Source organism: Dipteris shenzhenensis, chromosome 30 (assembly GCF_047967505.1).
Source record: "Dipteris shenzhenensis isolate YYH24624 ecotype China chromosome 30, Dip_SZ_1.0, whole genome shotgun sequence".
Lineage (NCBI taxonomy): Eukaryota > Viridiplantae > Streptophyta > Polypodiopsida > Gleicheniales > Dipteridaceae > Dipteris > Dipteris shenzhenensis.
This window is the reverse complement of record NC_141625.1, coordinates 44,233,793-44,261,727: the sequence shown is the minus strand read 5'-3', so window position 1 is coordinate 44,261,727 and position 27,935 is coordinate 44,233,793. Positions and strand designations below refer to the sequence as shown.

At 49.7% G+C, this 27,935-nt stretch overlaps 1 protein-coding gene across 2 annotated transcripts in view; it reads right to left on the bottom strand.

Annotated features, from left to right (window-relative positions):
* Positions 1-27,935, bottom strand: part of SULA (NAD(P)-binding Rossmann-fold superfamily protein) — a 68,470-nt gene that overhangs the window by 1,845 nt on the left and 38,690 nt on the right. For both annotated transcript variants that reach the window (XM_087401544.1, XM_087401545.1), the window contains exons 10-11: positions 21,869-21,929; positions 20,408-20,478 (exon numbers count right to left, since the gene is read on the bottom strand). In XM_087401544.1, the coding sequence (XP_087257670.1) occupies positions 20,408-20,478; positions 21,869-21,929 (132 nt within the window). The remainder of the gene's footprint in view (positions 1-20,407; positions 20,479-21,868; positions 21,930-27,935) is intronic.

The following is a 27,935-nucleotide window of genomic DNA, read 5'->3' as shown; positions in this document are numbered from 1 at the left end:
TCCGTATTAATGTGGGCAATTTTCAGCCCGCTTTCATTCTCTACCAAGGTAATGAAATGTCTAAAACATGCAAAAACTTCATATTTGGATTTCAAGGCAAAAATCCAAGTATATCTGGTGAAGTCATCAATGTAGGTGACAAAATAGTAAAATCCCCCAAGAGCTGCAACCTGCATGGGTCCACAAACATCACTATGAATCAAATACAGCTTGCGAGAGGCACCAACTCTCCCATCCTTGGGAAATGCAGAGCTGTGCATTTTTCCAAGCAAGCATGCTTCACAGACATGCTTTGAAGGCATATGCATTTTAGGAAGATCAACAAACATACCATCCTTTTGTAACTTCACCAGACCCCAAAGTTGAGGTGTCTAAACCTCTCATGCCACAAATGAGTATCTGCCATGGTAGAAGCATCAACAGCATAGGCATCTGCATCTGCAAGTCCAGCATCATCCAAGCATCTATCATATGCAGCAAGTCTATAGAGCCCTCTAGTCAATGTGCCAATCAACACCATGGTAAAGGGATATGTAGCATCATAGGCTGCACACCTAACACCATCAAAGAGAACCTGATATCCACAAGTAGCTATGGTTGAAATGGATATGAGGTTTTTGTGGATGCTTGGTAAATAAATTACATTGTCTAGTGTGACTAGACCACCAAAAATAGAAGTAATGGCAACTTGCCCAATGCCTTTCACTTGCTCAAGCTTCAAAGCTTTTCACTGCAAATGCGTGGCTATCAAAAGATGTACCTACTGCAAAAAGATTCCCAAAAGGCAACACGAGGCCTTCCAAGGCAATACACGGGGGCTTTCCACAATGCCAATAAAGCAAAGAAAGGATTGTTTTGCTGGAAGTGAAAAGGAATCAATGCGATAGAAGCTTACCAAGCGATGTAGACAAAAAATACAGCAAGAAAATGCTCCAAATCGAACACAGGTAGTCACCCTTGGAGGAGAGATGAAATGGACATCAAATGGCAATGAAGGGTGCCAAGAGAAGGCTGGGAATTGGAAGTGCAGCAAGAGAATGTGCTCCCACAAGGAGGAGAGCACCTCCAAATGAGTGCAGCAGGAACTAAAGGAGACAATCTCGCAGCTTGAGGCAAGGGGATGGAAAATGAGAGCAAATGGGCTCAAGGAGAGGTCTCCGGAGGGCAGCAGCAAGCTCCTAACCCTGATTTCGGTGGCTGTCGGCACTCAAAAATGTAGCAGCAGGCCCCAAAACTGAAAATCGGCTGATGTAGGGCTTGAGAATGCAGGCACACTTCACGAGGCAGCTCCAAAAGGTGGCGAAATTCACACGTGTGGCAAGGCAGCTGCTGTAGACCTGGAAAAAGCTCTGAAACAACACCGTACAGCTCCGTATTGCTCCAAACATGTAATAAATGTGCCATACAGCTGTACCGTGTGGAGGCGACTTCAATTAATGACCCTTACACAGCTGCAGCAGGCTGGAAGGCACCGAAAATGCTGAGGGAGTGCCAAAAAAACAGCAGCAGATGCATACACTAGATGGGCCTTTTCTAGAGGAGCCCCAAAAAGGTGTTTTCCGGTGATGGCACTGTTTGAAACAGCCTTGAACCACTTCAGCTTGTAGTAAATGCCCTCAAGAAGAGCCGATCAGCAAGTAGAGAGGTGAGAATGGCTGCCAAACAGCTTGGAAAAGCTGTCAATGGCTGAGGGAAAGGATCCCTAACCTACTCTGATACCACTGTAGGCTAGGGCAAGCAATGAAAGCTGAATAAAAGAGGCAATGGAAGCAAAAACGAGATGATGAAGTGTATTGCTGCAAATCACTGCAAGGTACACCCAACTTAACAAAACCCTAGGACAAGGTGTCCTAGCCGGTACGTGTACTAACTGTACCAAGTGTCCTAACTGCTTATAACTAGGCCTACAAGGCACATACCAAGGAATAAGTGGCACAAATGGATAGCCCATAGAGTGGCCTACATAGAAAACATCATCAAGGGCAAAAAAATCTGCATTTAGGCAACCAGAATCGACTGGACTATGCGAAACCGCACATGCAAAGGCGAGGTAGCCAATTTCCAGTATTCCAATTTCTTCTTCAGATCATCAAATACCCAATCCATTTTCTGGCAACAACTACTTGTCCACCTTAGAGGGTAACCAAGATGACATACTAGCTTTGTTGGCAAAACAATGTCTCCACGACATAGGATATGATGCCAATCTTTCGCATGGAGAGGAAGAAGCTTAGATTTCTGAAAATTTACGTGCAGACCAACAGCATCCCATATAAAGATACCGTATGCATGAAGCATGGAAGATCCCTTCCCATATTACAAGGCAAGAGAAAGGAATCATCAGCATATGCTTGCGCTATCAACGGTCTTCTGCCATACATCTCCAAACCATGCAAAGCACCTATAGTTACTAAATGATCCATGTCGTGAAGCATAGGAAGAGTAGATTTGCAGCGATACACTTCAGCATCTTGTTTTTGCTTCCATTGCCTCTTTTATTCAGCTTCCATGGCTTGCCCTAGTCTACATTTCAAACAAGATATCTGCTCCTTCATATCTATATAATCAAGCTCAGGAAAAAGCTTGAATATTGGAAATTGACAACCTGGCCTTTACATGTTCGTCTTCGAATAGTGCAGTCCATTCTTGTGGTATACATTCAATTTTATTTGCCTTTGATCATGTTCACCAAGGCAGATCTTGATTCCTTTATGTCTGTCATTACGAATATTTTTTGGTGTTCCAAACATGGCAGAAAAAGTCTCATACTGCTTTTGGTGCACCGAATTTGTTCCCCTAAAATGTTGGGGTAAGTATGATCAAGGGCTTGCTCTATGGTGCATGTGTGCATCTAGGGGAGTCACATGTGTGTTTGTGTGTGTTGTAAAGGCACATCAAGTGCTATGATGTGTCTAGTGTGTGACCTAAGTGATGATGTAAGACAAAGGCAATCCCACTGATGTAGGGATTGATTCCCACTTATGTAGGGGCTGATTGCCACTATGTAGGGAGGTATTACCTTCTCCCCCTTTCTATAAGACAGAGTCCTCTCTCTCACAATCATAATAGAGATCTACCATCTTTCTTTCATTGTGCTCTCACACCTCTTGCAAGATGCATCTATTCTATCCTACAGGATCTTACAAATGGTATCAGAGCTTTAGGTTCTAGATCTAGCCTAGCCTAGCATTAGATGCTATCTCTAGCATAAACTACGAGTTTCTACAAGAAGGAATGATAAAAGCTCTTGCGAATGCCCCCTCCCCTCCCCCGCTCCCGTCTACCCCCCTCTCGAGCTGCGCGGCCCCCTCCCTCTCCTCTTTCGCCGTCGCCTCCCGCCGCGCCCCTCCGTCCCCCTCTCTTCCCTCTCCGCCCGCCACCCCCCCACCTCTCCTCCCCTCTCCGCCCCTCCGTCCTCTCCCCGCCTCCCCCCCCTCGCGTTGCGCTACCACCCCCCCTGCCCCCTCCCTGTTGCTGCACAATGCTGCCCCCCCCCCTCCCCCTCCTTCCTCGCCTCTCCTCCCCGCCCCCTCTCGTGCTGTGCTGCCACACCCCCTCCCTTTCTCTCCTCCTCTTCCCCGCCCTGCGCTGCGCTGCCCCCCCCCCTCCCTACTCCTTCCTTCCCCCTCCGCCACCCGCTCCCTCTCCACCACCTCTCCCCCCCCCGCTTCCCCGTACCTCTCCATCCCTCCTTTTCTCCCCCGCCTCCGTACCACTCCCTCCTCCTTCGTCTCTACCATTTCCTTTTCATTCCCCCGCCTTTGGAGCGTTCGCAGTTTGTCGGTGCGGTATGGCGGCCATGAGCCCGGAACCGGTGGCCCAGACGGACCCCCCCCTCCATCAGCCTACCGCATAACACTGACAGAGCATCAGGTCTCCTTGGTGAAGCAAGCTGCCATGGACTTCTCCCAGACATCCATTTATGGGAGAGTCATTGGCTACGCCCCTTCACGAGCAGACATCAGGGACTGGTTGCAGTCCACCCTCTACCTTGAGGACAGCCGCATTGAGGAGGTTGCACTCATGGGACGTGGTATCTTCTCGCTCAAGCTCTCCTCAGCACAGGCTGTGAGCGATATGGTCAAACAGTCCCCTACTTCTGTGGGTGGGAAGATCATCCTTATGGTCCCATGGTATAGGGGTTTCAGTGTAGCGGACTTCGATGCCCGCTTCCGCATTCCTCGCCATCTAGTTACCCTCATTTTCCCAGGCCTCGCAACCGAGCTTCGCCCGATCATCAAGGACATGGGGGCGCACTTTGGCTGGCTCATGCAAGACACCTTCGTTGATGCAGCGGCAGCCCAAGGGGTGCCACATGCCAAAGTGGCAGTCCTAGATCCGCAAAGTATCCCCTCGTAGTTCGAGATTGAGACGGACACAGGTGTGGTGACGCGGCGCATTATGGTCTCTGGTCGCCCAGATCAGTGTCTGAGATGCCACGGCTTCGAGCATCAGGCGCGCTCCTGCCCTCGCTTCACGAGGACAGAACCTCAAAAGGCCCCCATCCAGGCAACTCAGGATCCCCCCCGCTAGGCAACGACACCCCCTCCCAAAGGGGAAGGCTCGACTAAGGTCAAAAGAAAACAGAAAGGAAACAAAGCAGGACCAAAAAAGCCTTCCCATCTACAGCAAGAGCCCCCCCCTGTGGTCACCAATCAGCAGCAGCCTAGTAAGGGGAAGGAGAAAGGGAAGGAGAAGATCAGCCAGCCTCCCCCTCATCCTTCACCCCGCCCTCCCTCCCCTCCCCCCTCCTCCTCGGTCGCCCTACCTCCACCCCCTCCAGGATCCCCCCTAGCACCGGTGGTTTCTGCTCCCCTCTCTCCCTCGAGCATGATCCCGAGGGAGCCCCCCTCTCCGCCTGCACCACCTGCGGCCCCGAAGCCAGCACAGACCTCCCCCGCACCTATCCCTCCTGGCCCAACGGAGGGGAGAGGCCCTTCCCCGCAGATGGCCAGCACCACTCCAGCTTGTTCGACAGCGAGCACCCCTCTCTCTGGTTTAGACTCCTCATCTTCATCCCCACACCCAAGGGCACCTCCTAGAGCTCTACCTTTGGAGTTTTACCAAGCAAGACCTTGGGATTATTTGGATGCAGCGGGTATTGGCTCCTTCCCTGCATGCCTAGACATCAGCATCTTCTTCCTCCGAAAGGGGGCGGAGGGTAAGTTGTCTGTCCTTGCTCCCCACGATGGTCCTAGCTATTCCTTCACTATCACCAGTGACGGGAATGAGCAATGGACGAATGAAAATGTTTCGGAGACAATTCGAGATCAGTCCCAGGAGCAGGTGCAAGACTGGATCGGTAGCACAGCAGCGGAGCTTCTTCAGCAGCAGTGGAAGGAGGGTGACGTTCGTCTGAGATGGCGCCACAGCGCCAAACGATTTTGCCTTTTGGTCATTATTCGGCCGCCTCTGGAGTGGGTCTACGCGGAAGGGCTCCGCCTGTGGAGGACCTCAGAGGTAGCGGGCTTCTACAGTATTTCCCTGGCAGAGGCGTCAAGTTGGTTAGAGAGAGCTTACCACCATGGGACGAAGGGCCTCTCCCCTCTGTTGAAGGTTTTAGAGGATGGGTCCGATGATCCGGCCTCTCCTTCGAAACCCTCACAGAAGCGCCTTCATCTGCACCCTGGACATCCTCCGACCACCTCGACATCGACCGCAAGCAGATAGCTGTTTGTGGCCCATCTCCCCTCTTCATGAGTATACACATTATCTCTTGGAACGTCAACGGGTTCCACTCATCAGGAACCCGCGGCCCCAGGAAGATGGTGCTCATATAGGAGCTCCAGCCAGCCTTGGTGGGAAGGGTAGATGTGCTCCTATTGCAGGAACACAAGCTTTCGGCTTCTCAAACCAGTAATTGTGGGAAGGTCCTCACAGGACGCTCCCACACCTACTGGGAACCTTCGATTGGCGAGCAGGGGAGGAGCGGGGGTGTCTGTACCTCCATCGACGCTTCTCTGGTTCAACATGTGTGGTTTTGGCACCCTGATCCCAAGACGAGCGCTTTGGGTGGGCTTGAATATTGAGGGATCCCGCATCAGCATCCTTAATATCTATGCCCCGACCGACCTCAGACGGAGAGCCGCTTTCTGGAGCTCTTTGACAGACTTATTGCCAGAGATGGATTCTTGGATTGTAGGAGGGGACTTCAATAACCTTGAGACATTAGAGGATCAGCAGGGACGGGGCCCAGAGTTCCTCGGTATAGCTCAAGCGGAGCAGGCAAATTGGGACTCCTTCCTGTTCGCAGTGGGAGGTCGGGACAGCTGAAGGGAGCCTTCCTTTTGCAGATGGACAGGGAGTCTGGACTTCTCTTGGGGTTACACGAGGGAGGGAGGCAGACTTCTGGAGCGGTTGGACCATTTCTATGTCAGCGATTGGGCGCTTGGCAGAGGTGGAGAGTCAGGAGTGGTTCCATGGACGACACTTTCTGACCATGCCCCAGTCATCCTAGTCCTGGACTCAGCCTCTCACTCCTCACCTCCACACTCATGCCGGATCCCAGACTCCATCTACTCCAAAGCAGCGGTTCGCAACAGGATAGTGGACCTGTGGGAGCAGGATTGGGACCCCATGGGGGATATGGCAGCACAGGTAGCTCAGGCGCTTGCCGAGTCTAGTCTCATCTGTCAGCAAGAGGCGATTCAAGTCAGGCAGCAGTGGTGGGCGAAGGAGAGGGGTCTCAGACGAGATCTTGCCTCGATACAGCGGATGCAGCAGTCTTCTCCAGGCTCTGAGGAGCTCAAACGGCAGGAGGTTGAGCCCGAGCCATGCTAGAGGAGATCGCGACGCTCAGAGTTCTCGTTTCATGCTTCCAAGTCCTTCTGGGCTAGGAAAGGCGACAGGATGTGCAGAGAGTTCTTCAGGACTCATGGCCAGAGGTCAGCAGGGGAACAGCTCCGATCTCTTAGAGCGCAAGATGGTAGTGTCACGACAAATCTAGACGAGGTCCAGGACTTGCCGACAGATTTCTACAGATCCCTGTTCCAACAGGAGCCCCCAGACCCTCATGGCCGCCGTTCCAGGGAGGAGGTGTGGAGGTATACGCCATTGCTCGTGCAGCCTAGCATGAGTGATTCCCTTCTCGCCCCTTTCACCGTGGCAGAGATGCAGGATGCAGTGAGCGCTATTGATGGGCAGAAATGCCCAGGTGAGGATGGGCTCTCTAGAGCTTTCTTCACCACCTTCTGGGAGCGTCCACTAGCCCTTGCTCGCAGCCTTCCAACATATCTTCTCCAACGGACAAATGCCAGAGAGCCTTGCGACAGGCTTGATTTGCCTCATCCCCAAAGGGGGGGACCGTCAGGAGATCAGACAGTGGCGCCCTATCACCCTCCTCCCGACTGCCTACAAAATCCTCGCCAAGATGATCGGTAGCCGCATCCGCCCCCTGCTACATGACTTGATCCATGACACCCAGACTGGTTTTATCCAAGATAACAACATTTTCACATTCTTAGAGGCGATGGAGTGGGCCCAGCACAGTGGCCAGCACCTTGCCATACTCCTTCTTGACTTTGAGAAGGCGTACGACAGGGTAGACTGGTCCTTCTTGGAAGGTACACTCTCTCAGTTCGGTTTCCCGGACAAGTGGATCAAAGGTATTGTTAGCCTCTACAAGTCGGCCTTCAGCCGGGTTATCATCAGTGGCAGGATGGGGGAGAGATTCACCCTCGAGCGCTCGATGCGTGAGGGCTGCCCGCTTGCGCCCTACCTCTTCCTATTTTTTGCGGAGGCCATGACTCACTTCCTACGAGCCCGTACCACTGGTCTTCGCGGGATGCGCCTCCCTATTGGAGACGATGCAGAACTTCTGGACTCCGATTATGCAGACGACACAGCCCTATATGTGCAGGATGATATCGAGTCACTGGAGCGAGTGAGACTGTCCTTAGAGGTTTTTTGCCTAGCCGCTGGGGCGAAAATCAACTGGCATAAGTCAGTTGGTTTTCTTACGGATCCGGGAGCCAGCTCACAATGGGGTATTTTCCTGGGGTTTCGCTGGATCCCTAGAGGACAAACGACACGTTACCTAGGATTCCAGGTAGGCCTGGACATCACGCCGGCTCAGCAGTTCTTACCGGTCCTAGCCTCCATACGACGGAAGCTAGCCTTCTGGAGCACGGCTCGGCTATCCTTGGCAGGCAGGGCCCTTGTGAACAACTAGGTCCTTCTTGCCACCGCTTGGTACGTGGCCTCTTGCTGGTGTTTCTCGAGATCGTGTGTAGCCCAGCTGAGGAGACTGGTGCGGAACTTCCTTTGGTCTGGCTCAGTTGGTTCCGGCACCACCAGAGCCCGGGTCGCCTAGCAGACGGTCATTCTCCCCCAGACAGAGAGCGGCCTTGGCATCATAGATCTAGAACTGCAGAGTCAGGCATTACTTGGCAAGTTAGTCATCCACGGTCTGACCCTAGGAGGGCAGACGTGGAAGCTCTTGCTTCAGCATGGTCTCAGCGCGTGTACCCCCCAGAGAGGGGGTGATTGGCAGCCATCTATCCGGTGGATCTTCACTTCTGCCCCACTGACTCAGCCCCGTTCCCCCTTCCTCTGTAGCCTGGTCCCGGTCTGGAGGAAGTTGCGACACAGCCTCTCCCAGGTTCCCCCTAGCTGCCGAGAGGAGATAGATAGACAGCCCCTGATCTGGAGCAGCCAGGTGACAAATGATACAGGTCGCCAGCTTGGAGAGAGATCCCATATCCCTTGGGCGCTCTGGGCGCGTGGGCCCGCACGCTCACTCCGGGTTTGGAGGGACGTGTACAGCCAGCTGAGCCCAGGCGAGCTGGCAGCAGCAGTAGGTACAGCACGTGAGATCCAGACTCGGTGAGCGGAGATCGATGCTGCCATTCCTGCAGGTTGGAGGATTCCCATGATCACCAGACAGCTCTTCCCGGGAGATGAGAGGTGGCTAGGGCAGCTCACACCCCGTGGCATTCCTTTGGTGGTTGCAGGCCTTTTCTCGGACTCCTCGATCCACTTCTTCTCCATCGCTGATGATAGCCGTCTCCAGAGCAGAGAGGCCGTGATCGACCCCTAGCTCCCCTGGCAGCGCCTTCGCATCATAGGGCTGCAAGGGATAACGTGGCATATAGACCCCCTAATTATGCAGGACCAGGACTGTAGACTCTTGATCTGGGAGGGCCGTTCCTTGACAGAGGTGGAGTGGGACCAAGGGGAGTGGCGCTGGCCACCATTGGAGACCTCAGAGAACCCTACCCCCTTCTTCTCTTACAGTGCGCGTACTGGTAGGCGTGCTCTTGGGGCTCTCTAGCGCGGGCTACCCACACAGGCACATAGTTGGTATGCCCATGTTTGAGTCACTTGCAACACAAGACAAGTCTTCTATACCAGTGAGCCTGTTCGAGTCACTTGCAACACAGGACAAGTCTTCTATCTCTGGTCTTTCTTCGCACATTCTGGAAGACTCTTTGGGCAAGCTGGCGGCCGAGGAAGATCTCTTACTTTCTTTGGATGGTGGCCCACAAGGGGCTACCAGTTGGCAGCTGGCTGAGACAGATGGGGCATGAGGGGCACTTCCAAATGTGTTTTCGGGAGGAGTCGTCCCTGAAGCACTGCCTTTGGAGCTGCTCGCATGCTCAGACAGTTTGGAAGGGAGTCATGCGAACTTAGCGAGGGCTCACCCGAGCTAGGACCGGTCACTTGGTGAGCCATTTGCTGGTGCAGCACCGAGATGGGACATCACTTGGCTTATGAGTTCTCTAGGCAGGATCCAGTGTTCTTCATCACGCAGGCCACCTGGGCTTACATGGACAGCTTCCCTTGGCATCTGACAGAGACAGATGCAGGAGCGATGACTCAGCACCCAGTTTGCGAGATCATAGGGAGCATTGCAGGCTGGCATATCTGGACTTCCAGATGCACGCAGACCTTAGGAGATCAGGCTTCTTCTGCTACCCAGACCCTAGCAGACATTTGGAGCACGATCATTCACACGCTCAAGGGTCAGTGGGATCAGATTCAGGGCGAGTCCGGGGTAGGGAAGGAGAAGAGACGGCGCTTCCTTCACGACTAGGACCACCGAGAGCTGTTCTTCCAGCACTCTGCTCAGAGTCTTCAATGGCATTACTCCCCCCCACCGTGGCTGTTTCTCTACTCTCCGATGATTATGCCCTAAGAGGCTTGTAATTAGTATTTTGATTCCTCGGGCTGTATCCATTTTGTGATTGCAGCCTGCTGGCCTTTAGGCCCTCTTGTACTCTCGTTTTCAAGCAATATAAGTAGCACTACTTTTTGCGCAAAAAAAAAAAGAGCAGCGGTTCGTTGTAGGATAGTGGATCTGTGAGAGCAGGATTGGGACCCCATGGGGGATATGGCAGCACAGGTAGCTCAGGCTCTTGCCGAGTCTAGTCTCATCTATCAACAGGAGGCAATCCAGGTCAGGCAGCAGTGGTGGGCGAAGGAGAGGGGCCTCAGACGAGATCTCGCCTCGATACAGCGGATGCAGCAGTCTTCTCCAGGCTCTGAGGAGCTCAAACGGTAGGAGTTTAGAGCCCGAGCCATGCTAGAGGAGATCACCCAGCGATGCTCAGAGTTCTCGTTTCATGCTTCCAAGTCCTTTTGGGCTAGGAAAGGCAACAGAATGTGCAGAGAGTTCTTCAGGACTCATGGCCAGAGATCAGCAGGGGAACAGCTCCAATCTCTTAGAGCGCAGGATGGTAGTGTCAGGACAGATCCAGACGAGGTCCGGGACTTGGCGACAGATTTCTACAGATCCCTGTTCCAGCAGGAGCCCCCAGACCCTCGTGCCCGCCGTTGCAGGGAGGAGGTGTGGAGGTATACACCGTTGCTCGTGCAGCCTAGCATGAGTGATTCCCTTCTCGCCCCTTTCACCGTGGCAGAGATGCAGGATGCGGTGAGCGCTATTGATGGGCAGAAATGCCCAGGTGAGGATGGGCTCTCTATAGCTTTCTTCACCGCCTTCTGGGAGCAGGTCCCAGTGGACATATGCCAGAGAGCCTTGCAACAGGCTTGATTTGCCTCATCCCCAAAGGGGGGGACCGTCAAGAGATCAGACAGTGGCGCCCTATCACCCTCCTCCCGACTGCCTACAAAATCCTTGCCAAGATGATCAGTAGCCGCATCCGCCCCTTGCTACGTGACTTGATCCATGACACCCAGACTGGTTTTGTCCAAGATGACAACATTTTCACATTCTCAGAGGCGATGGAGTGGGCCCAGCACAGTGGCCAGCACCTTGCCATACTCCTTCTTGACTTTGAGAAGGCGTACGACAGGGTAGACTGGTTCTTCTTGGAAGGTACACTCTCTCGGTTCGGTTTCCCGAACGAGTGGATCAGAGGTATTGCTAGCCTGTACAGGTCGGCCTCCAGCCGGGTTATCATCAGCGGCAGGTAGGGAAAATTTCACCCTCGAGCACTCGGTGCGTCAGGGCTGCCCGTTTGCGCCCTACCTCTTCCTATTTTTTGCGGAGGCCATGACTCACTTCCTACAAGCCCGTACCACTGGTCTTCGAGGGATGCGCCTCCTTAATCGGGACGATGCAGAACTTCTGGACTCCGAGTATGCAGACGACACAGCCCTATGTGTGTAGGATGATATCGAGTCATTGGAGCGAGTGAGACTGTCCTTAGAGGTTTTTTTTTTTTCCATGAAAAAGACTTCTATTAAGTAAGAACAAAAACCCGCGAGAGCAAGCTCAAAGCGAAATACATCATGAAATCATGAGGATAAATAAAAAAACCCCTCAGAGTGAGGTGGAAAGAAGCCAAGGCTGCAGCTGAAAGTGCCATCTCAACCCTGTAGTAGATTCAGAGAAGATTCAGAGAAGAAAGGAGAATCCTTCCATTCCCTGAAGAAAGAAGCCCTCCTAGCTGAGGCTGCATGGGAGTCCCCCTGCATACCCGTCCATACGGCCATCAGAGTGTGTACGATGTGTCTGTCCAGATACTAGCCAATGTGTGCGAGGGATGAACCTGAGTACCCTCCATAGCCTCTGTGCATCTGGCTCTCCAGATATGCCAGGCTGCTATGCTCGCTAGAATCTCCCAAGAAGTATCCACAGAGGCATGTACAGCTGTAAAAGGACGGTGTGGTACCACATCCAACGAACAGAACTCAACCCGATGACGTCGAACCGAAATGGCCCGAGAGGAGTCAACTCCCTCATAGAAAACCTGAGGTCCTGTAAGAGAAAGCCAAACCACCGAGCCCCAAGTCATAAAAAGTGGGGAATGGGCAAAGTGACTGAAGATCCTGGCTATCCCCATCCAAATCAATCTCGCCAGTCTGCAATTCCATAAGCAATGCTGAATAGACTCCGAAGCAGAAAGGCAACGAGGGCAAGTAGGGTCGGCTCCGAATTTGGACCTCCAAAGGTTCACTGCAATCCCTCCATGGATAGAAAGCCAAAAGAAGATAGTGATCTTTCTATTCCTGTGAGATTTCCAGAGCCTCCTCCAGAAGTACCTCTGCTGATCCGCAGAAATACCAAAATCTTAGAGGTTTTTTGCCTAGCCGTTGGGGCGAAAATCAACTGGCATAAGTTAGTTGGTTTTCTTACGGATCCGAGAGCCAGCTCACAGTGGGGTATTTTCCTGGGGTTTCGCTGGATCCCTAGAGGACAGACGACACGTCAACTAGGGTTCCAGGTAGGCCTGAATATCACGCCGGCTCAGCAGTTCTTACCGGTCCTAGTCTCCATACGATGGAAGCTAGCCTTCTGGAGCACGGCTCGGCTATCCTTGGCAGGCAGGGCCCTTGTGGTCAACCAGGTCCTTCTTGCCACCGCTTCGTACGTGGCCTCTTGCTGGTGTTTCTTGAGATCGTGTGTAGCCCAGCTGAGGAGACTGGTGCGGAACTTCCTTTGGTCTGGCTCAGATGGTTCCGGCACCACCAGAGCCCATATCGCCCGGCAAACAGTCATTCTCCCCCAGACAGAGGGCGGCCTTGGCATCATAGATCCAGAACTGCAGAGTCGGGCATTACTTGGCAAGTTAGTCATCCGCGGTCTGACCCTAGGAGGGCAGACGTGAAAGCTCTTGCTTCAGCATGGTCTTAGCGCATGTACCCCCCAGAGAGGGGGTGATTGGCAGCCATCTATCCTGTGGATTTTCAATTCTGCCCCACTGACTCAGCCCCGTTCCCCCTTCCTCCGTAGCCTCGTCTCGGTCTGGAGGAACTTGCGACACAGCCTCTCCCAGGTTTCCCCTAGTTGCCGAGAGGAGATAGACAGACAGCCCCTGATCTGAAGCAAGCAGGTGACAAATGATACAGGTCGCCAGCTTGGAGAGAGATCCCATATCCCTTGGGCGCTCTGGGCGCGTGGGCCCGTGCGCTCGCTCCAGGTTTGGAGGGACGTCTACAGCCAACTGAGCCTAGGCGAGCTGGCAGCAGCAGTAGGTACGGCACGTGAGATCCAGACTCGGCGAGCGGAGATCGATGCTGCCATTCCTGCAGGTTGGAGGATTCCCATGATCACCAGACAGCTCCTCCCGGGAGATGAGAGGTGGCTAGGGCAATTCACACCCCGTGGCATTCCTTTGGTGGTTGTAGGCCTTTTCTCGGACTCCTCGATTCACTTCTTCTCCGTCGCCGATGATAGTCGCCTCTAGAGCAGAGAGGCCGTGATTGACCCCCAGCTTCCCTGGCAGCACCTTCGCATCATAGGGCTGCAAGGGAAAACGTGGCATATAGACCCCCTGATTATGCAGGACCAGGACTGGAGACTCTCGACCTGGGAGGGCCGTTCCTTGACAGAGGTGGAGTGGGACCCAGAGGAGTGGCGCTGGCCACCATTGGAGACCTCAGAGAACCCTACCCCCTTCTTCTCTTACAGTGCGCGTACTGGTAGGCGTGCTCTTGAGGCTCTCCAGCGCGGGCTACCCACACAGGCACATAGTTGGTATGCCCAAGGGATATCTCTGGTCTTTCTTCGCACATTCTGGAAGACTCTTTGGGCAAGCTGGCGGCCGAGGAAAATCTCTTACTTTCTTTGGGATGGTGGCCCATAAGGGGCTACCAGTTGGCAGCTGGCTGAGGCAGATGGGGTAGGAGGGGCACTGCCAGATGTGTTTTCAGGAGGAGTCGTCCCTGAAGCACTGCCTTTGGAGCTACTCGCATGCTCAGACAGTTTGGAAGGGAGTCATGGGGATCTTAGCGAGGGCTGCACCCGAGCTAGGACCGGTCACTTGGGGAGCCGTTTGCTGGTGCAGCGACATCACTTGGCTTATGAGTTCTCTAGGCAGGATCCAGTTTTCTTCATCACGCAGGCCACCTGGGCATACATGGACAGCTTCCCTTGGCATCTGACAGAGACAGATGCAGGAGCGATGACTCAACACCCAGTTTGGGAGATCATAGGGAGTATTGCAGGCTGGCATATCTGGACTTCCAGATGCACGCAGACCTTAGGAGATCAGGCTTCTTCTGCTACCCAGACCCTAGCAGACATTTGGAGCACGATCATTCACACGCTCAAGGGTTAGTGGGATCAGATTCAAGGGGAGTCCCGAGCAGGGAAGGAGAAGAGACGGCGCTTTTTTCGCGAACGGCTTGCTGTTCCGGAATGAAAAGATTTGTGTGCCTGATGTTCTGGAACTTAAATCCAAGATTCTCTGGGAGTGTCATGATGCTCCTAGTGCGGGACATCCAGGTATACATAGGACTCTGTCTCTTGTGAAGCATACCTTTTATTGGCCTAAGATGCGTGCATTTATAGAGAACTATGTAGTAGGTTGCCGAGTTTGTCAGGTTACTAAGGCTGAACGCCTTAGAAGCGCGGGCTTATTACAGCCATTACAGATTCCAGGTAATAAATGGGAAAGTATTTCCATGGATTTTATTACTGGTTTACCTCGAACGCGCAAGGGTCATGACTCTATTTGGGTCATAGTCGACCGTTTGACAAAAATGGCTAGATTCTTACCTACAAGAACAACTATTTCAGCTGTTCAGTTGGCTCACGAGTTTGTGGACCACTTGTTCAAGCTGTATGGTTTGCCATCTGACATAGTCAATGACAGGGACTCAAAGTTTACAAGTAACTTTTGGACACTTGTATTTGAGAAGTTGTACTACTCTAAGTATGAGTTCCTCGGACCATGCACAATCTGATGGCAGTACAGAAAAGGTCAACCAGTTGGTTGAAGACATGCTTCGGGCATATGTATCTAAGAGACAGTCTTCATGGGAAGATTATCTACCCATGATTGAATTTGCTTACAATAGTGCAAAGCATTCTAGTACAGGTTATAGTCCTTTTATGCTTATGTACGGGTTTCAACCTAAGTCACCAGTTATGGTAGGATTAAAAGGGATTCAAAATGATGCTGCTAAGAACTTCTTGCAAGACATGCAGGAAATGTTGCAGTTTGCCAAGGAGTCTATTAGAAGTGCCCAAGATCGGGACAGATTTTATGCTAATAGACATCGTTCACCCAGAGAGTTCTCTGAAGGAACGATGGTATATTTGAGAATTCCTAAGGAATCCAAGAGCCTAAGTACTGGTTTGGTTCCGAAATTATCCCCCAGATACTGTGGTCCTTTCAAGGTCATTAAAAGAATTGGACCAGTTGCATATCGACTAGAATTGCCTCCTGATGTTAAAGTACATCCAGTCTTTCATGTCAGTAGACTGAAAGAAGTATTGGGTGCAGATGATCAACTTGTTTCTCCTCATGAGATTATAGAAGTTACAGATTTGACTTTTATTCCTCACGAACCTGAATCTATTCTTGAATTTCGTGAAAGACAGATTCGAAATCGTACTATCACAGAATACAAGATTAAGTGGAAGCATCGTGTTGAGGAGGATGCAACATGGGAGACATTACACAACCTCCAAACAACATTTCCGGATTTCTTAGCGAACTCAGGAGTGAGTTCTTAGAGGAGGGGGAGTATGTCATGTGCACGGATTGGTATCTGACGTGTACTAGGTACACAGAACTAGCTCAGGTTAGCCTGGGGAGGCTTAGAGCTAGGCAGGCTTGATTCTCGGGTTGAGTGGCAAGGGTACGAACTATTTATAGGTCTTCGCTATTTTTGGCGCCGGGGCCCGAGTCTATAAAAGAGGCCCAGGTGGTTCAGTTCTCAGTGTGCAGTTGGGAGCAAGTCTCGTTCCCAGGTGCTAGGTCTGATCCTGGATAGTGTCGCGGACGCGCGCCTGCATCTTAGCGTAGCCCAAGGCCCAGTGGCAGATCCAAGGCTTCACAGCGCCACCTGGTGGTATGGGACACCAGGCTGGTTAGGATCTGATTGGGAGTTCGTGCCAGTAGCTGATTCGGGATCACATCCCGTAGATGTCACGGTTGGGTGGTGAGCAGCCTGCTCAGTTCTGATGTTGTGTGTGGTTATTTTGCAGATCAGGGGTTTCAGGAGTGCTGGGACGTGTCAGTATGGACGACATCTGCTTGAGCTGGGGGCAATCCACGACCTGATCATCTTTAATGGCCTTCACAGATGGCCATCTTCTGGAAGACTCACTTGCTTCCCACATGGTGGTGGATCTAGTACAGTGGACTATCTACTAGGCCCACTAGACTTTATCTCACGGATACACGACTTCGCCATACCCCCCCCCACTCGAAGCTCATCACTCATACTTGACCTTCCATATCGCCACCACCACGCCAACCACAGGGAAAGCTCCCCCCACGCACTCAAATCCACTTTGACCGTGCTCTTGACCCAGTATACATGAGCCATCTAGCAAGGGAGATCTCAGCTATACTCAGGGATGACATAGACCTTACCAATGCCTCCGACACCCTTGTCTCAGTGATACAGGACGCTCCCGATCCAGGCAGGCCAGAGATGGAAAGATGCCTCAAAACCCTTGGTTAGACGACGAGTGCAGAGAGGCGAGAGCCCACTTCACACAGCAGCAGACTTTGAGTCATCTGACACCACCTAAAGCACAGAGGATTTATCAACGACTGACACGTCATAAGAGACGGGCTTTCCTCACACATAGGATGGATGAAATTGTTAGATCGTTCCAAGGAGGAGACCCGACCACTGGATGGGGATTTCTATCAGAGGGGAAGCCACCTATCCCCATTTCCGACCCAGATGTGTGGCACACATATGCATGCTCCCTCTATGATGCCCAGATGCAGACACCGTCGGATATGTCCTCCACGCCTAGGCCCACCACTTGTCATATGTTCACCACACAGAATGTACGAGCTGCACTTCGCCGTCTACACAATCGGAGAGCGCAAGACCACGAGGGCCTCTGGATTGAGCACTTTGCACATGGATAGGAGGTCCTAGCCCCGATCCTAGCACATATGTTCAACCGAGCTGTTTGTCACAAATTTCCACCTTCTTGGAGTACCACCACTATTATACCGATACACAAAGCCGGGGACCCTGTGGAGACGAGAAGCTATCGGACCCTTATGATTGGCCACACTTTGGCCAAGATTTATGGACCAGTTCTAAAGAGGGAACTCAGTAGTCATATAGAGGCTTGGGGGCAGCCGGCACTAGGACAAGCAGGATTCCGGAGACAGCACTCTACCCTAGATCACATCTTCACTTTGAGGGCTATCATTGAGGAGGCGAGGTCTACACACTAGAAGTCTACACATGCTTTGTAGACTTTTGAAAGGCTTTTGACATTGTCCCACGATCCCGCATGATCATGAGGTTACAAGAGCTGCAGATTCTAGAGACACTGATATGGGGGGTTATGAGCCCATATGAGTCAATCAGAGGACGAGTTCGTGTCCTAGGAGGCCTATCGGATTGGGTCGAGAGTTCGATTGGAGTGAAGCAGGGATGTCCCCTCTCACCGACTCTCTTCAGGCTGTACATTGATGAGATCACCTCCTTCATAGACCGCCTAGGGGGCAAAGGATCACCACTGGCCGATCTCATGATACAGATATTACTATACGCTGATGACATAGTCCTCATCTCATCCTCAGCGGAGGGGCTACACAGACACTTGGAGGCCCTAGAGGTGTTCTGTAGAGAGAGACCTGACAGTCAACCTTGGGAAAACCAAGGTTATGGGCTTCAACAACTCATACGCAGTAAGCCGACGACTCAATTTCACTTATCCAACCAAGCCAATGGAGATAGTGCAGTCATACACATATTTGCGAGTAGTCTTCACACGACCCCTTTTCACTATGACACATGCAGCCCAGGCACGACTCACACGGGGATGGGGTGCTCTAGCCCGATTGGAGAGGCAGTGTTTCCAGGCACACTTCCAGGATCCACCGACAAAGTGTTGACTTTTCAATACGCTAGTGCGACTGACTGCCATGTATGCAGCACCTTTCTAGGGATGTGATCTACCAATAGCAATGTGGAAGACATTTGAGCGACTACACGTGACCATGGATCTAGGATGATTCGGAGCAAGCCTTCAGTCACGCATGAGATAATACAGGCAGAGTTCGCCATGACACCACTACAGATTGATGCCATCTTTCAAATAGTGACTTTCATCCATGGAGTCTGGGACTTGCCCCATTGGAGACTACCGAGACTGGCTCTAGAGTCATCCAAATGACTAGCTGAGGGTGGGGTAGACACATGACATGCACATATATCCACATGGTTTGCCCGACACGGGATTCATATGGATAGGCTACCCCCCTTTCAATATAGTTTGGATGCACCCCCTGAGTCGATCCCGCGAGATGAGATCAACCGTATCATAAGGTTAGATCTACTCCAGCTCCATACGTCTCAAGCTTGGGGGGGAGCTCAGGTGCTCCCCACCAAGACACAATTCTACCGTGACAATTTCCTAAATGTCTCAAAGGATGGATTCATTGTCAAACCCCTATATCTCGAGGAAAGAAGAGTCTCACATGCGCTGAGGATCGCCATTGGGCAGATGCGGGTCTCATCCCATCAGCTGAGGATTGAGACAGGGAGAGCAACACGTATACCTAGAGAGCAACGGAGGTGCACACTATGCACACTGGGAGTGGTTGAGACAGAGGAACACTTTCTTTGCACCTGCCCAACCTACTACAAGATCCGGGGACGATACCACTGCGTCTATCAGGACACGAATGGCTTCAACCCACTATCACGCTTGATCCATTTCCATGACCAGGTCTACATTGGGCTCTACCTACTTGGGATGCGCCGACACAAGGAGACCTTGCTACAACAGATCAGAGAGCAGGAGGAGGCGATCACACCACAAAATGCAGAGGCTGACCACAGACAGCGGCACGTCACAGATTTTTATGCATTCGAGTCAGCTCCAGGACACAGTGGGGTGGAGGAGGAGCTAGCTGCTATGCGGGCAGCCTGGATTATCGAGAGAGGACTGCAGAGGCCACCCATGACACCGAGACTGCCCAGAGCACACTCGATTGAGGTCCGCCCTATCACAGCTTTCCTCAGAGGGGACCGCCCGAGACGAGGGGTCACTCTGAACATAGCTCAGCGGGTTCACAGATCGAGGAGACCACGCCCCCCTCCGATGCCACAATATGAGACAACCAGACAGACTCAGATTCGAGACATTTTCACTGCTCATAGACGAGCCACCACAGTGCCCGGTTTCGGTTTCTGAGTTTCCAGTCCAGTTCCGTTTCTCAGCCTGCTCCCGATAGCAGATAGCACATGATATGATATGATATATTTATTTATTTCTGTACTTGTTTTTGTTTGAGCCAGTGAGCTCTTTTTAGTTCAGCACAGTACTCAGCAAAGGGTCTTTGCACACCCTTTTCCTCAGCCCCTTGTGGCTTGTATGAGTTTTTCTCTTTGGTGTCACTTTGTCCCATAGGCCCGCGAGGCCTTCTGTGGACGTTAATATATCTTTTTTCTTTCTCTCTCTCTCTCTCTCTCCCCCCTAACATTTTGCTTCCACTCTATCACACAATCTTCCATTATGAGAAGTGATTGGTGGCCAAAAGATATGAAATCTCAAACCATAAATCGGTAAGACAAGTTTGTCTCTGCAAAAGCAAGCAAGGGAGAGAAATGTAAGGAGGACAAAGAGATTAAGGGGAGCAGAAGACATGAACTTTTATGATGGAAAATCCCATTCGAGGTCATTCAAAGAAGAAGTACCAATGATCATGCAAACTCTAGAGACATTCACTGAGCTGCTTATCTTATCAAAATTAGGAAATAGAAGCAAGGATGCACGATTATTTAAGAACATCAGCAAACCTTCCAAACAAAATGTCCATGGTGGTATCTTAATTTTCCCTTCATTACGGATTGCAAGGGCTGGAATGTGCAACTGGAGAGATAGCTCTGTTTAGAAGTAATCGTTCACTATAAAGAACGAACAAAACCGTGTGCTCTTAGCAAAGAGCGTATACAGACAAATAACCGAATCAATGAATTGCCATTGAACAAGCTTCTTGGCATTCTCAAGTCTTCCTAGCATCAGCAAGTGGAAAAATTAATTGAGAATGACTGGAAACTTTCGCACCTTGATAAGCAGGATTTGAAAGGGACTCAATGATAAGGTTTACAAGGTCATCCCGATGGACCCATGAAAACCTGGAAAAAAAAAACGGCCCATAAAAAAACAAATGAACTGTCCATTTGATTGCATAGCTACCATGTGTTCCAAAATTGAAACCTTTTGTCTGAATGCATGTTTGACTTAATTGCAAATATTGGATACGAAAAAACAGCATAATGAAATTTTAAAAATATTGTCTAAAAGGCCAAACTTAAGCTTTGCATGGTTAATATGAGATGGTAATGTCACAATCTGCAACTAATTCTTAAACAAAAGCATGGTAGATATAATCATGAAGAGACCATGTCACATTGGGCCATGTTATCAAATACTGAACGTGCATCCTCCACAGCCCAACATTTTCCATACATATTAATCAGGGCATTCCTTACTACAACATTAGTCTGTAACGTACTCTCAGCAATGCATGCATGGATTGCTCGACCTTCAGCTAAAGCTGAAAGGCTCCAGCATGCACTCAGAATGTTGATGAAGGTGACCTTGTTTGGCTTCATATTTTCATGCAGCATGTGTTCAAATATTTGAAGTGCTTTGCGGTCATGTCCTTGTTCAATATACACTGTCATCAAAGCATTCCAAGAAATAACATCTCGAAAAGGCATTTTATCGAACACTCGGTGTGCATCCTGTAAAACGCCACACTTGCCATACATACTGAGAAGGGCAGTCTCAACAATGACATCGCATTGATATCCAGAAGCTACTAAGCATGAATGGATAGTTTTACCCTCCTCTGGTGCTGCCAGGGTGGAACATGCACGCAGAATGACAATGAAAGTTACCTTACTCCAGCTTCAGACCCTTTTTTTGCATTTGTTGGAAGAGTTTCAGAAGATTGTCTTTAGACATGTTAGGTGTTTTACTTATGTACACACACAAATAATTAAAGAAAATACCCGTAATGCAATAAGGTAATTGCAAAAAATTTAACTTAATCCAGGTGTCCTTCTTAACCTCTTTGTTAGCTCTCTAACCTTATACCCTCTTTCTTGACCTTGCAACTCCTCCTCAACCTATACCCTTAGTTAGTTTTCTAACATACATAGCCTCTTTGTAAGCCTTAAACATCATCTGAACCCTACACTTTCTGCACGTTTTCAACCCTTATACCCTCCTAATTTTGAATCCCTCCCTTACCTAATCTTGGGAATGAGCACCTAAACACATACCTATGCACACTCCTAGCATACTTGAAACCTTGCTATGGCCTTCTAGTGGAATGGACTTGGTATGAAATGATGGTTAAGCACTTCCCATGTCGTCTAGAGTGCATTAGTAGGAACACTGCTCAAAGCAAGCAGAAAGGAGTGCTTATGCTGTCCTAAAGTGCTTAAGTTTCAACAAAACAAAATTGCAGAATATTGATTCTGAAATAAAGATTGCATTTAAACAAGACCAATATACCATTGCTTGCCAGAGCCCACCGGTCCGCCAGCAAATAATTTAAATAGAGGAATCATTTGTGCTGCCAAAAAGAAAATTGAAATATTAGACAAGAATAACAAGAAGTACGAAGATATATACAATAATTTCTTCAGGTTACAGCATGCGGTGATTTGTTTGTGCCTCTCTTTTCTACTTCATGAACGCCACTAGCATTGCAGGTTGTGATAAAAAATGAAGCAAAGAATAAGAAGAAAGATGAGCCACACATTGTGGAATGCTTCTTTTTTTTTTTTGGAATGCTAATTCTTATGTATGAGTGATGTGTAAAACTTTGGAAAATCTCAAGCAGCAATGCACACATCTTTTTCCTCCCAAGTAAACGTGGAGCTTCAACGCTTCACTTTTTCTCCATGAAACAGACTTCTATTAAGCATATATATCTAGATCAAATATGAATCTAGAAAAATGCCCAACATCCTCTTAAGACACAACAGATAGTCCAGTTTCCATCTCAAGATAAGTCACTCACAAGGTTGAAAATCATCAACTCCATCACACATAGCAAAGACTGGCTACTATGACATCCCCACTGCTGACATCATTAGCGCCCAACAATGGGTGTAGACCATATCCTAACAAATGCTCTCACACATACACTCACAAGTGCACACTTGAGCATCTATTTATAAAAAGTCTCTATACAAGTTTCTATCACCACTCTAAAGGTGAAGGGCAAACTCAATTGTGACAAAGGCTTGCACTAAAGGAGAAAACTAAGCAAAAGGTAGTCCACATTCTCATCATTCAAGCTAGAACTTCTATGAAGACTGTAGTATTTCATTTTAGTCTCTCCACAACGAGCATTGATAAGTAAAAGCTGCTTAGAAAGAAAGCTGCTAAGGCAGCGCACCACTTAAGATAGAAAGAATTTATCACAATATTAGCAAGCCACAACATGGACAAAAACCTCACAAGGTGAAATTTGCATGTCCGCTAATGCGACAAGAACATACATCTAGATAAATCTAGAAACATGCTCAAGCTGAAGAAGCTACTACGCTTTCAAGGACAACTGCAAGCAAGCTAACAATTGGTATTGGAAGCTCAAGAAACACCTCTTTGATACTTCAATTATGCCAGTAATTTCATGCTGAGCCGAGGTTTAGGGAGACAGTCTCTTTGCCTCTAGTGGAATGAGATTGAGAAAACCAAAAGCAATCCTCCACAAGCTTCTTTCCACTCCTTGCTCCATCTTGCTCATAGAGATGGGCACCATACCCTGGAGCTCCAAATGACACAGTATCTAGCTAAAGTCACCCAACGACCACACGACCGCCTCTCATCATCTCAAGGAAAGTGAGCACATGCCCCAAAAAGACACATTAAGCAAAGTCCTCCAATCTAGCTACATGATGGATGCAAGAATTGACAGTTCGTGGGTCACAAAGGCTTTTCTTCAGAAATGTCTCCTTCACACATAGGACTCGAGCATAAGCTCCCATAAGGATTTTGAAAGATTCTAGAGCCTCTTCAGTAAACCCAGTGCTAACTAAGCTTTAAAGTCTCAACCTAGACGACAAAAACTTGGATATCAAAAAGGAAGATAAGAAAAAAGAAGAAGAAGAAGAAGAAAAATGACAAAGAGAGAGAGAGAGAAAGAGAGAGAGAGAATAAAGAAAGATGTACTAACGTCTGCAGGACGCCTCGCAGGCCTATGAGAAAGTACAAAACCAAAAGTAACTCATACAAGTTGCTATGGGCTGAAGCAAAGGGCTCACTAAGGCCCTTGCTGAAAGCTAAAGTGCTAAACTAATGAGCAAAATAGCAAAGTAGCAAAATAGCAAAATAATATCAGGTGCTCAGAGCTAACGCTCCTAGTACACACCGAGGCTCCATATATCTAAGTATCCTTCTGGCTCTCTGATGGGATGTGAGGAGCTCTCATATTTGTGTTCGTCGAGCTATCTCTCGAGGCGGCGGAGGGCATAATCTCCTCGCTCTCTGTATCCGATGGGCTACGTCAAGGATGGCACCTCGTCTCTGGCGGTCTCCTCTGAGGAGGGCTGAAATAGACCGGACCTCGATCATGCGTACTCTGGTCACTCTCCATGCTGCATGTGGAGTGTGTGCCTCTCGTCTGGCAGCATCGTGGCAGTGACTCTCACTGCTAACTCAGCCTCTCCAGTAGCTAACTCAAATGCATAGAAGTCTCTAACATGTGTCTGTGTTTGATCGATCTCAGTCACTTGTGGCATCGCCTCTTGCTACTGTCTAGTCTATCGCATCAGTCATATCTCCGTGTCGTCGCATCTCAATTAGATAGAGCCCAACACAAATCTGGTCAAAAAAATGAATCAGCCATGTAAGCGGACCAAAGCCATGCCCCTCCAGAAAGAAGCAGTGATATCGCCCTTGGATCTCATAGTAGATTGGGCAGACACATAGAAAATGCTCCTCTGTCTCAACCTCCCCCATCGCGCATAGTCTGCAAATCCTCTGTCCGATGGCGATCCTCAGTGCCTGTGAGACTCTCCTATCCTCCAGATACTGAGGTCTGATGATGAGACCCTACTCGACGATCCTCAATAAGTGGTCATGGTAAGAACTGGATCTTGGTGGGGAACTCCTCTTCCCCCTAAGTCCTAGACGTACGAAGCTGGAGGAGGTCCAATCGTATGATACAATTGATCTCATTTCTCAAGTGGTGCATCCACTCTGTACTAGGGGGGAAGTCTATCCATCTGAATGCCGTGACTACCAAACCATGTGGATACTCGTGCGTACCATGCTATATCAACACCGCTCTCTGCCAGTCACCTAAAAGACTCCAATGCTAGCCTCGGTAATCTCCACTGGGGTAAGGCCGAGACTCTATGGAGGAATGTCACTGTCTGAAAGATGGCATCAACCTAGAGAGGGGGCATGGTAAACTCTGCCCATATAATCTGATGGGAGACCGAGGGCTTACTCCGAATCATCCTAGATCCCATAGTCACATGTATCCTCTCAAATCTCTTCCACTCTACCGCTGAAATGTAACTCCCCCAGAAAGGTGTTGCATACATGGCAGTCAGTCTCACCATGATGTCAAAAAGCCAATCCTTCATCGGAGAGTCTTGCAAGTGTGGCTAGAACACTACCTCTCTAGTCGGCCCAGAGCACCCCGCCCTTGTGTGAGTCATCTTGTAGCTGCATGGGTCATCATGAAACCTGGCCCGGTGATCACTACCCCCAAAATATGTGTAAGCCTGCACTATCTCCACTCGTTCATCTCGGTACGTGCAACTATGGCGACGCGACACTGCTCGCGAGGTGTTAAAGATCATAACCTTGGTCTTTCCAAGGTTAACTGTCAAGTCTCTCTCTGCAGAACATCTCCAAAGCCTCTGGATGTTTCTGCAATCCCTCTAGTCGGGATAATATGAGGACTATGTCATGTGCGTACAGCAGTATCTACACCATCAGGTCAGCAAGAAGTGAACCCTCTCCACCTAGACAATCTACAAAGCATATAATCTCATCAATATAGAGCCCGAAGAGGATCGGTGAGAGGGGGCAGCCTTGCTTCACTGAGATAGTGCTCTCAACCTTATCTTATAGACCTCCAAGGGCACGTACTCTCTCTTTGACGGAGTCATATAGACTCATAACCCCCCAAATCATGATCTCTGGGAGCTGCAACTCCTGTAACCTCCTAATCAAGCGAGAACGTGAAACAGTATCAAATGTCTTACAAAAGTCTAGAAAGCAAGTGTAGACTTTTTGGTGCCTCGACTTTGCCTCCTCAATGATAGCCCTCGAGGTGAAGATGTGGTCCAAGGTGGAGTGCTGACTCCAAAAACCTGCCTACCCAAAGAGCTCGCTACACGTGACCCTCTGTGTGGCTGTTGATCTCCCTCTCTAGTACCAACCCATACATCTTAGCCAAAGTGTGGCCAATCATAACAGTATGGTAGTTCCCAGTGTCCATGAGATCACATGCCTTGTGTATAGTGCTCTAGGTAGGCGGGAAGCCAAGGCATACGACATGATTAAACAGCTATGCTAGAACCGGGGTCAAGACCTAGGAGCCCATGTACAAAGTGCTTAGTGTGTAGTCCCTCATGATCTGGTGATCTCTTATTATGAAGCCGGAGAAGAGAGGCCCTTACATTCTATGCAGTAAGAGAAAAAAAAAATTCCCAAAAAGATTAATTCATTAAGTATGAATGAAAGCCGCAACAGCAAGCTCAAATTCAGGAGTACATCATGTCAAGCATGAGAGAAAAAACAGCTCAAAAGGAGCTAAGAAAAATCCAGGGTGGAGGCAGAAATGCCACCTCAACCCTAAAGAAGACTCAGAGAAAATGGAGATCCTCTCCAAACTCTGAAAAAAATCTCTCCGGGCTGTTGCTGCTTTGGAGGATCCCTGCATGCTCGCCCAGAGTGCCATCAGCGTGTGTATAGTATCAGTCCATATACTGGTCACAAACTAGGAAGGGTGAACCTGTGAACCCTCCATCGCCTTCGTACATCTGGCCCTCCAAAAATGCCAAGCTGCAATGCTAGCTAGAAACTCCCGTGATGTGTCTACCGAGGCAGGAGCAGCTCTATGAGGAGTGAAGGGAACATCCTGGAGAGAACATGACTCCACAGAGTGTCGTCGTATAATGAAGGCTGAGTCTGAGTCATGTCCCTCGAAAAGCACCTGAGGGCTAGGAAGAGATAACCATGCCACTGATCCCCAAATCATGAAAGGGTGTTCTATGAAATATGCAAAGAACACTGGCAACACCCTTCCAAATCGTCCTCGCCTGTCTGCACTCCCAAAGGCAATGCTGAACTGACTCACCTACTACGTGGCATTGAGGACAAGTAGGGTCAGCCCCGAACTTGGATCTCCACAAGTTCAGTGCAATCCCTCCATGAATAGAAAGTCAAAAGAAGAGACTCATCTTTCTATTTCTGAGGGATTTCAAGAGCCTCCTCCAAATGTTTTTCTGCACCTCAGTAGAAATATGAAAACTATCCCAATGAGGAGCTCTGGAGGGCCTCCAACCTCTACTGATAAGCTGAAATCTCCTTGCATTTCTGACTGTGTAACGAGAGAAGGGGATGCTCTCCTCTTGGTGCCCTTCATCAATCCATTCCCACTCCCCTGGGTCCCACTGCAAAAGAACCACCGTATAACCAGAGTCTTCAAGACCCAAGTGCCAAGAGAACGGGGTCAGGATCAAGGTACCACTGTGAGTCCGTGCCCCACTCCATATAACCTACAATCCTAATAGGCTTGAAGACAACCTCCAAAAGAATATCATCAGAAGATCTGAGAAGTCTACCTCCCGATTAAACATCAAAGACAAGGGTCTCCTCATGTGCATTCCACAAGGCAATGACCTGTAAGGGAACACCCGTCACAGTGAAAGCTCCCAACCAAGTGGACTCTGTGATCGGCATGTCGTCTGTATCTATCACTCTGCTAGTATGGCTGCCTCTATCTGCTGCATCCTGACTGCACTCTCTCTGCCTGTCTATTTCTTCGCGAGAGGAGGGTGTAACTCTCCAGAGAGTGTCTCTAAAGCTACCCCAAGCTTTCAGAATGGAAGCCATGAGAGGGGAAGAGGGAGATCTAAGATGGGCTGAGGTAAAAATCCATCTCGAGCTGTCCATCCAATCTCCCCCATGAGGTGTACAAGACTGAATGTTGCGTAGGAAAAAATCTTTCTAAGGCTCATGTCCAGGCATCAATCCTCTCACTACAAACTTGTAGAGCAAGGCCATACACTGCAAATTCGGATAAATAATATTGAGACCTTCCCTTGTGGAGAGAGTTAGAGTTTCCCAAGCCACCCTCGCTACAACATCTGAGGTGCCATCTCATCCACTCCAAAGAAAGTTCCTGATAGGTCTCATGAACTCAGATATAGAGCCTCTAGATCTGCACCAACAAGAGCAAACGAGCCAGGCAGTAGCCAATAAGACTTGTTCACAATCACTACTCTGGATGCAAGGTCAAGTCAAGCAGAACTCCAAAAAATGAGTTTTCTCTTGATGCTCTCCAACACGGGAGCAAACTGTTGTGTTGGACAGATGCCCACCCCAACCT